Here is a 13,159-nt window from a genome sequence, read left to right on the forward strand (position 1 = left end):
TTTACAACTTCCAAAAAAAATATATTCCACCGAGGAAAAAAGGGTGTAAAAGAAAAGATAGCCATCCGTGGCTAAGTAAAGTAATTAAGGATAGTATCCGACTAAAAACAAGGGCATATAAGGTAGCCAAATCTAGTGGGAGGATAGAAGATTGGGAAGTCTTTAAAAGACAGCAAAAAATAACTAAAAGATTGATTAAGAAAGGGAAGATAGATTATGAAAGTAAATTAGCAAAAAATATAAAAACAGATAGCAAAGGTTTCTATAGTTATATAAAAAGAAAAAGGGTGGCTAAAGTAAATGTTGGTCCCTTAGAGGATGAGACCGGGAAATTAATGGTGGGAAACATGGAGATGGCAAAAACGCTGAACAATCAGTCTTTACGGTAGAGGATACTAAGAATATCCCAACACTGGACAAACAGGGGGCTCTGGGGGGGGGGGGGGGGGGGGAGGAGCTAAATACGATTAAAATCACTAAGGAAGTGGTACTTGGTAAAATAATGGGACTCAAGGCGGATAAATCCCCTGGAACTGATGGCTTCCACCCTCGGGTCTTGAGGGAAGTGGCGGTAGGGATTGTGGAGGCATTGGTAATAATTTTCCAAAACTCCCTGGAATCAGCAAAGGTCCCGGCAGATTGGAAAACTGCTAACGTAACACCCTTATTTAAAAAGGGTAGTAGGCAGAAGGCTGGAAACTATAGACCTGTTAGCCTAACATTTGTGGTTGGTAAAATTTTAGAGTCCATTATTAAGGAGACAGTAACGGGACATTTGGATAAACATAATTTAATAGGACAAACTCAGCATGGTTTCATGAAGGGGAAGTCATGTTTGACAAATTTGCTTGAGTTCTTTGAGGAAGTAACATACAGGGTGGATAAAGGGGAGCCAATGGACGTAGTGTATTTAGACTTCCAAATGGCATTTGACAAGGTGCCACACAAAAGATTATTGCTCAAGATAAAAAATCACAGGATTGGGGGTAATATTCTGGCATGGGTGGAGGATTGGCTCTCTAACAGAAAGCAGAGAGTTGGGATAAATGGTTAATTCTCAGACTGGCAATCAGTAACTAGTGGTGTTCCGCAGGGGTCAGTGCTGGGTCCCCAACTCTTCACAATCTATATTAACGATTTGGAGGAGGGGACCGAGTGTAACATATCAAAGTTTGCAGATGATACAAAGATGGGAGGGAAAGTAGTGAGTGAGGAGGACATAAAAAACCTGCAAGGGGACATAGACAGGCTAAGTAAGTGGGCAGGGATTTGGCAGATGCAATACAATACTGGAAAGTGTGAGGTTATGCACTTTGGCAGGAAAAATCATAGAGCAAGTTATTATCTTAATGGCAAGAAACTGGAAAGTACTGTAGTACAAAGGGATCTGGGGGTCCTGGTGCACGAAACTCAAAAAGTTAGTATGCAGATGCAGCAAGTGATCAAGAAGGCCAATGGAATGTTGGCTTTTATTGCTAGGGGGATAGAATATAAAAACAGGGAGGTATTGCTGCAGTTGTACAAGGTATTGGTGAGACCACACCTGGAATACTGCATACAGTTTTGGTGTCCATACTTAAGAAAAGACATACTTGCGCTCGAGTCAGTACAAAGAAGGTTCACTCGGTTAATTCCGGGGATGAGAGGTTGAGTAGATTGGGACTCTACTCATTGGAGTTCAGAAGAATGAGAGGCGATCTTATTGAAACATATAAGATTGTGAAGGGGCTTGATCGGGTGGATGCGGTGAGGATGTTCCCAATGATGCGTGAAACTAGAACTAGGGGGCATAATCTTAGAATAAGGGGCTGCTCCTTCAAAACTGAGATGAGGAGAAACTTCTTCACTCAGAGGGTGGTAGGTTTGTGGAATTTGCTGCCCCAGAAAGCTGTGGAAGCTATATCATTAAATAAATTTAAAACAGAAATAGATAGCTTCCTAGAAGTAAAGGGAATTAAGGGTTACGGGGAGCGGGCAGGAAATTGGACAGGAGTCTAGGTTCGGAATGGTCATGGCCCTGTGGGTAGTGGAGCGGGCCCAGGTAGCCTGGTTCTGCTCCTACTTCTTGTGTTCTAATTCTGCTAGATTTCAGGAGATGGTTTTATTGCTGTTCCTGGCTGGGGTGGAGATTGCCTTTACAGAAAGTAAATACTGTAGAAAATATAGGGACAGAGTGATCTCCTGGACGAGTTTCGATCGCCCAGATGGGTCGGAGAGGAATTTCCCAGATTTTTCCCCCCAAATTGGCCATTGTTTTTTTTTTACCTGGTTTTTCGCCTCTCCCGGGAGATCACATGGGTTCGGGTGGGATGGAGAGTGATAGTATATTTGAGGTTAGGATCAGATCAGCCATGATCTTATTGAATGGTGGAGCAGGCTCGAGGGGCCGATTGGCCTACTCCTGCTCCTATTTCTTATGTTCTTATAATTGACTGCTATGGCCATGGTGGGGTTGGTTCCTCTACTTCTGTCTGCCTACTGAATCCAGTTGCTGGGGCTTCTTTCCTCACTCCCACTAGCAGCAGCACACTCATGTCCAGCATCAACATTTTTCATGTCAGTCAGAAATCTGGATATCAGAACTTCCTGATCAACACTGACAATGGATTCAAAACTCATGTCTGCTGGCAGTCGCAGCAGAGAACTTGTGGTCAAGAGATTTGATGCTGCAGAGTCAACTGTCACTGCTTTTGTGGGATCCTTGACTGTCAAATGCAGCCAATTCCTCCACTGATGGGGATGAATTTACAGTGTTGAAAGTAGTTGGCAATGGATTCTGACTTCAGTGTTTCCCATGACGAATGGATCACGTGGATTGCCTATACAATATTAAATGAAAATAGCACTACATTATACATACCAAACATTTCTTGTAGTGCTGTTCCATAGCATAAATTACACCAGCATTCATTGCCTGGATCGTGGATGTTATGCTTGTCAGTAGAAATATGAACTATTGCATTTACACGCAGGCACTTCGTGTGAGCACCACAGTTGTCAAGGCAATTTTTCTGCCTTGCAATACCATGTTTTAGTCAAAGTGATGCAGCAACGCTTCAAAAAGAGTACCAGTTATTCATGCCGTTTTGTTGTTTCCTTAGGTTATGGACCTTACTGGGATATCCAACCCCACCTTGTTGGAAAAGGCAAACGAATTCAGAATTGGCCCACTAAAACATTGGTGGGGGGTAGATTTGGAATTTCTGATCACCAGCAGCTTTCCTTTTTCTCCAGTCATGCTAACACAAACCATGGTAGTAATTCAGTTTAGCTTTTTTCCTCCACCTGAGTATTTTTCATTGATGAAAACTATTAATCTGATTGGGTACAGGTTATATAAAAGGTGAATTTCATCAGAATAAAAGATGTCTTTGGGCTGATAACATTTCAGGTATTTCATCACTCAGCACTTTTTTTGGCAACATCGCTTGCCTCCCAATGTGTGGATCTGGACTCGACTGCATGGCGGTTTTGGAAGCAGCTGATCCATGATGCAGAGATGGAGTCCATTCTGAATTCATTCACCTTTTCCAGCAAGGTGAGGTTAGCTGCTCTGGCTTGCTTGAATCAACTCAACAGTGGGAGAAGCATCCTCCTCCTTTAGCTGCAAAACTTCGGCAGGTAATTAGCGGCGATTTCTTGTTTTTCAGGTAGGTAGAGATGAAGATGGGAGGGATGTTAAACTTCTTAATTTCCCCAGAGTGCTCCTCCATATATTTGATCATCTTGTATTTTTCCTCTGGTGGAAGGTCTTGTACTTTTGGCTAGCCATATTTGCAAAATGCTCTCTCCACTTGCTGCTGTATTGCACTCAGGTGGGGGAAGGGTGCCACACTTAAAGAACTAATATTGATCAGGGATTGATTTCAAATTAAGTGAAAAATGTCATTGGTCAGGACCTATTGCAGTGGAAATTCTAATTCAAATTAATCAAAAAATTGAATTAAGAGGGCGAACTAAGCAATGAATTTAAAATGTAGTTTTAATGGGAGGTTTTTTTTTTGCATAATTTTGATTCCAATTAAAGAATATAGCTATAAATTAAGACTGTATCCATTATGTATTTCAAAATGCACTATAAGCTTTTTTATTGTGATAAAGGTGTGAAAGATCACTTGTTTATGTTTTCTCACTGTAGAGTCCATCTGCTACAGTCAATTGCACTAGAGTACTGTAATGATATTACACTGGGACTATTTGCAAATCTCAGCACAAGTGCACGTACCAGAAGCAGGTAATTTTCTAGTTTTAACTCACATCAGCTTTGTTTTGCAGGCTTGTATCTAATTAGTTAGCACTTCTTTTCAAATCCCTACAGATAACTCAAATGTGAGGAGTTGAGCAATAATGGCAGGAGCCAGATGCACACACAACTGTACTTATATCTGGTAACAATGACTGAGAACACAAGTATGTTCTAATGAACACTATTCACTAGACTGTAATCAGACAAACTCGGCTATATTCAAGGACAAAACTCCGATTTATTTGAACATATAAATCTTCATTGAAATTGTCAGCTCCATGCTGCCAATTAAAATGCTAATCGTGGCCTGAAATTGTAAACTCACTTTATTTACCTGCAAGGCTGTATGAGGGGAACACATGCATATGGTCATACACAGAGATCATGCCTCTTGTTGCCCTTCAAGCACTGAATTCACCAAGGACAGCAGAGTTTGCAAATGTTTACACCATTATCCAATTAACAGACAATAACACTCCAGCATCTGTCAACAAACAAAGCTGTTGTTTTGCTTCGCTCCAAGGCATTTCTGTTCATCTGGCTTGTCTGTGTGCTTAATTAACACACCATACAGTCTATTGTAAATAAACTTTCTGTGATCTTATTTTATATAGGTCTTTATAATATCCTTTTGTTAGTTTATTCTGGTCTTTTAACCATCAACCTTCTATGGTGACTTAATTTACTCATATCATGAAGGGTGTAATATGTATCTATATATTTCCTAGAAAATGGAAATGAAGAACAATCTGAACCGTGATATTCAGCCAACATTTCATTTGTAAAACTAAAAAAAAACTACAGGGAGATGGTAAAGAATGTGGAGTGATCGGAGGGACAGAAAATAAACATGGATTGTAGCTTGCAAAAATAGTGGAATAAAGTTTCGGGGGCAATCCACTGTGAGGGAGAGGAGAAAATTAAGACTGAGAGACACTGATATGACGGAGACTCTTTCTCTGTTTTTATTGGGCACCACTCTTTTGCCAAATCTGTATTTTATCTTTTATCACTCTTTCAATAGCATAACAGAGTCTTCTCTATTAGACTCATCATCTCAGCCTGTTTTGAGAAACAGTTTAAAACATTATTTGTTGCAACCGTTTCATCTTTTTATTTAAAAGCAAATTTAAAGCAGTTTTATAAATGTAAATTGTACTACATATTACAATCCATAACTTATCTACCTATGGTGTTGCACATGGATAGTCAAGTGCAGTCTTAATGTGAAGTGGGGTTTTGGCGAGGGATATTTGGACTAGAGCGTGCAGAGGTATTTCAATAATGTAAATCATACATTATCTGTATTTTTATATTGCTATTATAAATTCCTATGTACCACATTTATAATAGAAACTGCCTATACTTTACCCTTGCTTTAAAAACAGCAAAACTAGAATATGGAGCAACCACTTCCACTTTATTACTACCCCCACCACCTTTTTAATAATAAGTTACACAAGCTTGTCTAGTACTGTATGTGCTGGAAGATAATACAGCCTGGTCCAGCAAGAATCAGCTGTTTATTTCTCATTTAACAGTATCAAGAGCTGGAAAAGCAATGAGAGCAGTTATTCCAGATTTACTATGTATTTAATAGTCTCAAAATGTAAAACCATTAGTTCCTAGTTTTAATGAGTAGAGGAGAAACAAGTTGTAAATGATATTAAACACAAAAGTAACATTACCACTACATACAAAATTAATTCATTTTCTGGCAATCAGGTATAAATAATTGCTAAACACAAAATTAAGTATTATAATGCAAATTGGTACAGCGACTAGCCAATGTAGACGGCTTGATTTTAGGTCGAAAACAACACCCTAAAACAGTATATAGCGTATAGTGTATTGTTCTTCTCAATATGATCAATCCTTTATTATACAACAATTGACTAAATCAAGCCTACTCCTTAATCTGGGAAGAGGCTGAATTTCAAGTGGGAGGAGACATTTAAAAGTTTTTTTAAAATATTCATTCACAGGATGTGGGTGTCGCTGGAAAGGCCGGCATTTATTGCCCATCCCTAACTGCCCTCGAGAAGCCACTTTCTTGAACTGCTGCTGTCTGTGTGGTGAAGGTAATCCCACAGTGACCTTGTCGTAGCGGTTTGGAACAACTGAGTGATTTGCTAGGTTATTTCAGAGGGCAGTTAAGAGGGCATTGCTGTGGGTCTGGAGTCCCATGTAGGCCAGACCGGGTAAGGACGGCAGATTTCTTTTCCTAAAGGACATTATGAACCAGGTGAGTTTTTACGACAATCCAGTAGTTTCATGGTTACCATTACTGATACTAGCTTTTATATTCCAGATTTATTTCATTAACTGAATTTAAATTCCCCAGCTGTCGTGATGGGATTTGGACTCGCATCTCCAGATCATTGGTCCAGGTCACTGAATTACTAGTCCAGTATCATAACCACTATGCTACTGTTCCCATATACACTACTAACATATACACCATATTATTTATGAAAAGGTAACATATTTCAGTATGTCTCTCACCGGTGAGAAAAAAAGTCAAAACCATTGTAAAGTGAAATGTTACTTTTCAAAATTAGCACACAACTTAAACCAATTTAAAACAGAGACCACAATTCTTTTCCTCATAGCTGCTTATAAACAATGAGTAACTGAATGAGGGTGATTTAATTTTATGCATAGATTTGAAAATTTTAATTGACATATAATAAAATATTTTAAGATAGACTTTAAATATGGTTTGGATTTAAATAAACTTAATAAACCCACTAAGTATGCCTTTATTAAAAATTCAAAATGAAATTAGAGTTAAATGACTTACCTTTTTTGCTTCATACTACAATCTAATTTAGTTGCAATTCACATATTACAAGGCTTTCTGTCTTTTTTATGATGTAATACATATATAGTGCATTTTGAGATGTTCTGTATTATTATTTTGTTACAAGGGAAAATTTACTGTTGATCCATTGGGCTGGATTTTCACTGAGGCGTCAGGTAGGAGGTGGGACTACAACTTTCGGGGTTGTAGTCCCGCCTCCATAGAGTTGTAGCCAACCCACGTGATTTTGACTTGATTGACCTTGTTGAGCCCACCCAGCGGGCTCAGCAGGCCAATTAAGGACCACCCGGCAACAGGTGATGTCACAGATTGATATTTCATCTAAGACCTTTTGACAGATGAAATATCAGCGTTTCACAGCTGTTTGAAGCTGTCAAACACTGACAATCTGTACTCCAGGTTAATTCCTTCCTCTCAGGATGATTTAGAGATCTCCCCGGAACAGAAAGCTGAATGCTGCAATTTTTGACAACTCGCAGCCATTCTGCTTTCTGTGCCGGTGAGATGAGGGACTCCAGAGACCTGAAGGAAGGAAGGCTGTAAAGGTAAGTAAAGGTTAGTAGAACTTCTTTAAACACTTTACACACACCAAACACACTTACCTTTGCACTTATGCACCTATCACGCACCTGAACACTGGACATTTCGACCCCTCCAAGCCCTTCATCCAGACGGTCCGCCTCCTCTAACTTGGCGTGGTTTGGAGCCGTCGGGAATCCCACACTTCAACATTAAAAATAGGGATTAGGCTAAAAAATGCCCGTTAACTACCTGTTAACAGGCAGTTAATTGGCACTAATCCCCTTCCCGCCTCAGGGAGGCGGGTCGGGTACCCGCCTCCTTTGAAACTGGCATGGAGGGGGTTAGGTGTGGGACCCCCGATTTTGGGATTTTAACCCCCCACACGCCTCCAATCCCGCCTCCACAGCCCAATGAAAATCCTGCCCATTGTGTTGATGCCGTGGGGTTTTGTCATTCTTCAAATTAAAGTATCCTGTAACTACTACAGAATAATCCCTATTCTTAGGCAGTATGCTAATGTATGTTCCAAGAAATAGGAGCAGGAGTAGGCCATTTGGGCCTTCGAGCCCGCTCCGCCATTCAATAAGATCATGGCTGACCTTTTACCTCAATTCCACCTTCCTGCACTATCCCCATAGCCCTCGATTCCCTTAGTACCAAAACTCTATCTATCTCTGACTTGAATATACTCAACGACTGACCATTCACAGCTCTCTGGGGTAGAGAATTCCAAAGATTCACAACCCTTGGAGTGAAGAAATTAACTCAGCTCAGTCCTAAATGGCCGACTCCTTATTCTGAGACTGTGTCCCCTAGTTCTAGACTCCCCAGCCAGGGGAAACATCCTCCCAGCATCTACCCTGTCAAGTCCTGTAAGAATTTTATCTGTTTCAATGAGATCACCTCATCATTCTAAACTCTAGGGAATATAAGCCTAGTCTACTCACTCTCTCCTCATCGGACAATCCCCTCATTCCCAGAATCAGTCTACTGAATCTTCGTTGCACTCCCTCTAAGGCAAGTACATCTTTCTTTAGGTAAGGAGATCAAGACTGTACACAGTACTATGGTGTGTTCTTACCAAAGCCTTATATAATTGTAGTAAGACTTCTTTACTCTTATACTCCCTTTGTAACAAAGGCTAACATACCATTTGCTTTCCCAATTGCTTGCTGTAACTGCATGTTAACTTTTGGTGATTCGTGTACAAGGACACCCAGGTCCCTCTGAATACAAACATTTACCAGTCTCTCACCATCTAAAAAATATTCTGCTTTTCTTCTATTTTTCCTATGAAAGTGGATAATCTCATACTACGCCACATTATATTCCATCTGTCATGTTCTTGCCCACTCACTTAACTGGTCTATATCCCTTTGCAGACTTTTTATGTCCTCCCCACAGCATACTTTCCCACCTAACTTTGTATCATCAGCAAATTTAGATACATTACACTCAGTCCCCTCATCTAAGTCATTGATATAGATTGTAAATGGCCGAGGTCCAAGCACTGATCCTTGCGGTACCCCACTAGTTACAGCCCGACAATCCGAAAAAGACCCGTTTATTCCTACGCTCTGTTTTCTCTCCGTTGACCAATCCTCAATCTAATTTTGTTAATAATCTCTTGCGTGGCACCTTATCAAATGCTTTTTGAAAATCTAACCACACCACATCCACTGGTTCCCCCTTATCTACCCTACTAGTTACAGCCTCAAAAAACTCTATGATTTCCCTTCATAAATCTATGTTGACTTTGCCCGATCATATTATGGTTTTCTAAATGCCCTGTTACCACCTCCCTATTAATAGATTTTAGCATTTTCCCTACCATTGATGTCAGGCTAACTGGTCTATAGCTCCCTCCTTTCTTGAATAGTGAAGTTACATTTGCTACCTTCCAATCCATGGGGAACGTTCGTTCTAGAATCTAGGGAATTCTGGAAGATCAAAACCATGCATCCACTATCTCTGTAGCTACCTCTTTTAGCCATCAGGTCCAGGAGATTTGTCGACTTTTAGTCCCATTAATTTCTCCAGTACAATTTCTTTACTAATACTAATTTCTTTAAGTGCCTCACTCTCGCTAGACCCTTCATTCCCCACTATTTCTGGAATGTTTTTGTGTCTTCTACCGTGAAGATTGATACAAAATCATGAAGGGTCTAGACAGAGTAGATTGAGAGAAACTGTTCCCATTAGCAGAAGCGTCGAGAACCAGAGGACACAGGACAGGTGATTGGCAGAAGAACCAAAGGCAGCACGAGGAAAAACTTTTTTACGCAGCGAGTGGTTATGATCTGGAATGCACTGCCTGAAAGGGTGGTGAAGGAAGATTCAATCATGGCTTTCAAAAGGGAATTGGATAAGTAGCTGAAGGAAAAAATTTTGCAGAACTACGGGGAAAGGGCGGGGGAGTGGGACTAGCTGACGTGCTCTTGCAGAGAGGCGGCACGGGCGTGACGGGTCAACTAGCCTCCTTCTGTGCTGTAACCATTCTATGATTCTATGAAAGTATTTGTTTAATCTCTCTGCTATTTTCTTATTCCCGAATATAATTTCTCTTGTGTCTGCCTCTAAAGGACCCACGTTTACTTTCGCTAATCTCTCCTTTTTACATATCCATAGAAGCTTTTACAATCTGTTTTTATGTCTCTTGCTAGTTGACTCTCATATTTTCTTTTCTCTTTCTTTATAAATTTCTTGGTCATTCTTTGCTTAATTCTAAAATCCTTCCAATCTTCAGGCTTACTGTTTTTGGCAACATTATAAGCCTCTTTCTTTAATCTAATACTATCTTTAATTTCTCTTGTTAGCCACGGTTGGACTACTAATTCCACACTGGACAGGTAGAAGAATGTAACCACAGCTTCCAATATGGCAAGTGCACAGAAAGACTGGAAAGACAAAGGAATTACAACATGCAGAATAATTTTATTCACAATAACAAGAACCTACCGAGGGTATGTAATCTATTTTTGCGGTAAGGGTGGGTCCTCTGAGACTAAATCATGGTCTGCATCTAAAACGAATGTGCTAAAGTTTACAATCTCTTTAGTAGATAAATCCAAACAATAATACTTGCTAAAGATATGAGGACTGTTCCATATGCCAGCCTTGTAGCTGTTGTCCAAATGCACTTTTTTTGAAATTGGCCCAAAGAGCAGTGGTTCAGTGCCTGTTTCGCTTTCCCTGGAGGTAATCTTCCTGCCAGCTGCTAACATTCAACTGATTCTACAAACAATCCAAGCAGGCACTGCTTGAAAACAGATTTAGTTAGACTTTGAATCCCATACAGAAGAGACAAATAACTGTCATAATTTTTAATGATTCAGCCATATTATACTCATAACATACATTATGGAGAGGTTGAGTAAAGTGCAACAAAATGGAGAAGTAAATAATCTTGTGAAAAATGCAGTTATCATAAATTTGGTTGCAAATGCATAATTCTTGTTCTTTTGCATTTCTTCCATGTGTAAAAAGCAGAAAGGTTAATATTTTTTTTTTAAATAGTTGTTACGGGCTTGTTATTGGCTCTGTCAAATGTAGAGAAACACGAGCAGCATTCCTTGGGGAGAATAAGTCTGACAATTTAGATATTTGCTTCCAGTCAGACCTGCAGGCAAGTCCCAAGAAGTAGGTCAAGCCATCTAACTAAAGATACCATATTTTCATTTTTTTTTTTTTTTTTGCAAAGGGTGAACATGTCAGCAAAAAGAAATGGGTGCAGTCCCAGTTGTAGGCTACAAGAATGTAACGGTGCATATGGAAGAGAATGCAGCAAATGAGCATTGAGGTGTAGAAGGCTCTGTACGGTGAGCTTCAACTACTTGGATGAGGTGTTTCTGCACCATGCACAGCTACTGGGATTTCACAGAAGAGCAGACTGAGTAAGGATGCAGTCATTAAGTTATAACCCTAGTCCAAGATTATTTGCAGCCACAGTAGAGCAGAAGAATTTGACGACTGGTAGGAGTGAAGGTCACCACTATCCCGATCTTTTATGGCACCGGTGCATTCCAATGACCCATGGGAGACTTTTCAGGACAAAGCTGCTATGGCACAAATGTGACTGAAGATTTGTATTGGAAGGGACTACCAGCAGCATGAGAAAGGTAGCTTGCTTTTTATTTTGCTTGGCCGAAGCGTGTTGGCTACATGTACATAGCCATTTCTGTGCCTGCTCATAAAAAACTAGCCCTGTGAGACTTGGAATGGCTTCTATTTCCTCAAAGTCCAGAAGCTGCGGAGTACCCACCTGAAAATCATTCTTGTAAACATAGTGCCCAAGGAGTCCTTCATAAAGGCAGTCTAATGTGACCAAACTGTTTAAAGGGCAAGTTAAGAATGGCATGCAGGCTCCTGGGAGATAAGGGATATTTATTGCACCCATGTTGAATGACCAACCTGTACTCAAGCTCAGCAAAGATATAATGATTGCCACTCAAGAACCAAGGAGTTTACAGAATCATGGGCTTAAATTGAATGCAAAACTTTCCCACGTTCATTCCTTGAGCTGCGCTAGCAAAAGATTCTTTGCACTATAAGGTCTTAAGTGGGTCGACATAAAGTTGGAATGCATGCTATTTGTCTGCAACTGGAATGTGGCAGCATGTTCTGGTTCAGCAAATATCATGGTGTGGAGATGCCGGAGTTGGACTGGGGTGGACAAATGTAAGAAATCACACAACACCAGGTTATAGTCCAACAGCTTTATTTGAAATCACCAGCTTTCGGAGCGCTGCTCCTTCTTCACCTGAAGAAGGAGCAGCGCTCCGAAAGCTGGTGATTTCAAATAAAGCTGTTGGACTATAACCTGGTGTTGTGTGATTTCTTACATTTGTCCAGCAAATATCGTTAGTGGTATTGCAATAAGTGGGCATTTAGATCTCCCTCCATGCACCACAGACTGAAATTATTGCACTTGGGAGTGACATATTTTCTCAACAGTGTCTCTGGCAAGCCATAAATGTCTCCATTACTCAAGAGTAATAGTCCTTATAACATGGTTATCAGTCCAAAGGATCTACACCTGAAAGGTTAACCTGTGTTTCTCTTCATTTATGTTGACTCATAGGTTGGAAATTCATAACCATTCTGTTTTTATTTTATTTCAATAAAAAGTCCAACTGAAGATTGTTGGTGGAAAATAGGAGGATTCAATTGTAGAAACAACTGCTTCCAGGATGGTAGGAATTGGGTGACCAACTTTGCAGGGGGGGTGGGGGGGGACCATTTAAAATAATGGCCCTGAATTTGCAGTGGGTAATAACATTGAACGAGCAGCGTACACTGTTATTACCCCATTGAAACTGACCGCAACTTCAGGATTTAGCACATGGGATATCAGTGAAACTGATGAAAACTTTGGCTTTTCTGCGGTAATATCGCTGTTAAGTACCCTATTAAAAGTTAGACCTTGTTGGATTAGGTGTAACTGGGGTTTTAACAGCGTATTGACTGCTAAATAAATGTTACGGTCCGGAAAAACTAATTTTAATTTTGTGGAGTGTCAAATTTATCCGTTTTAATAAAAATTACAATTAAATTTTTATTTTTATTTT

General features: G+C 40.1%; 1 protein-coding gene across 3 annotated transcripts in view; it reads right to left on the bottom strand.

Moving 5' to 3' along the window:
* The window catches only part of faf1 (Fas (TNFRSF6) associated factor 1), a 499,151-nt gene that overhangs the window by 14,224 nt on the left and 471,768 nt on the right, over window positions 1–13,159 (bottom strand). Inside the window, exon 19 of one of the 3 annotated variants that reach the window (XM_085982902.1) lies at window positions 9,756–10,848. The exons of the other annotated variants lie outside the window; for them this stretch is intronic. Coding sequence (XP_085839028.1) covers window positions 10,810–10,848 — 39 coding nt within the window. The 3' untranslated portion in view covers window positions 9,756–10,809. Of the gene's footprint in view, window positions 1–9,755; window positions 10,849–13,159 lie in introns of those variants that run through there. 3 annotated transcript variants of the gene reach the window in all.

This window comes from Somniosus microcephalus, chromosome 3 (genome assembly GCF_052327205.1).
Source record: "Somniosus microcephalus isolate GS21.2 chromosome 3, FLI_Smic_1.0, whole genome shotgun sequence".
Taxonomy (NCBI): Eukaryota; Metazoa; Chordata; class Chondrichthyes; order Squaliformes; family Somniosidae; genus Somniosus; species Somniosus microcephalus.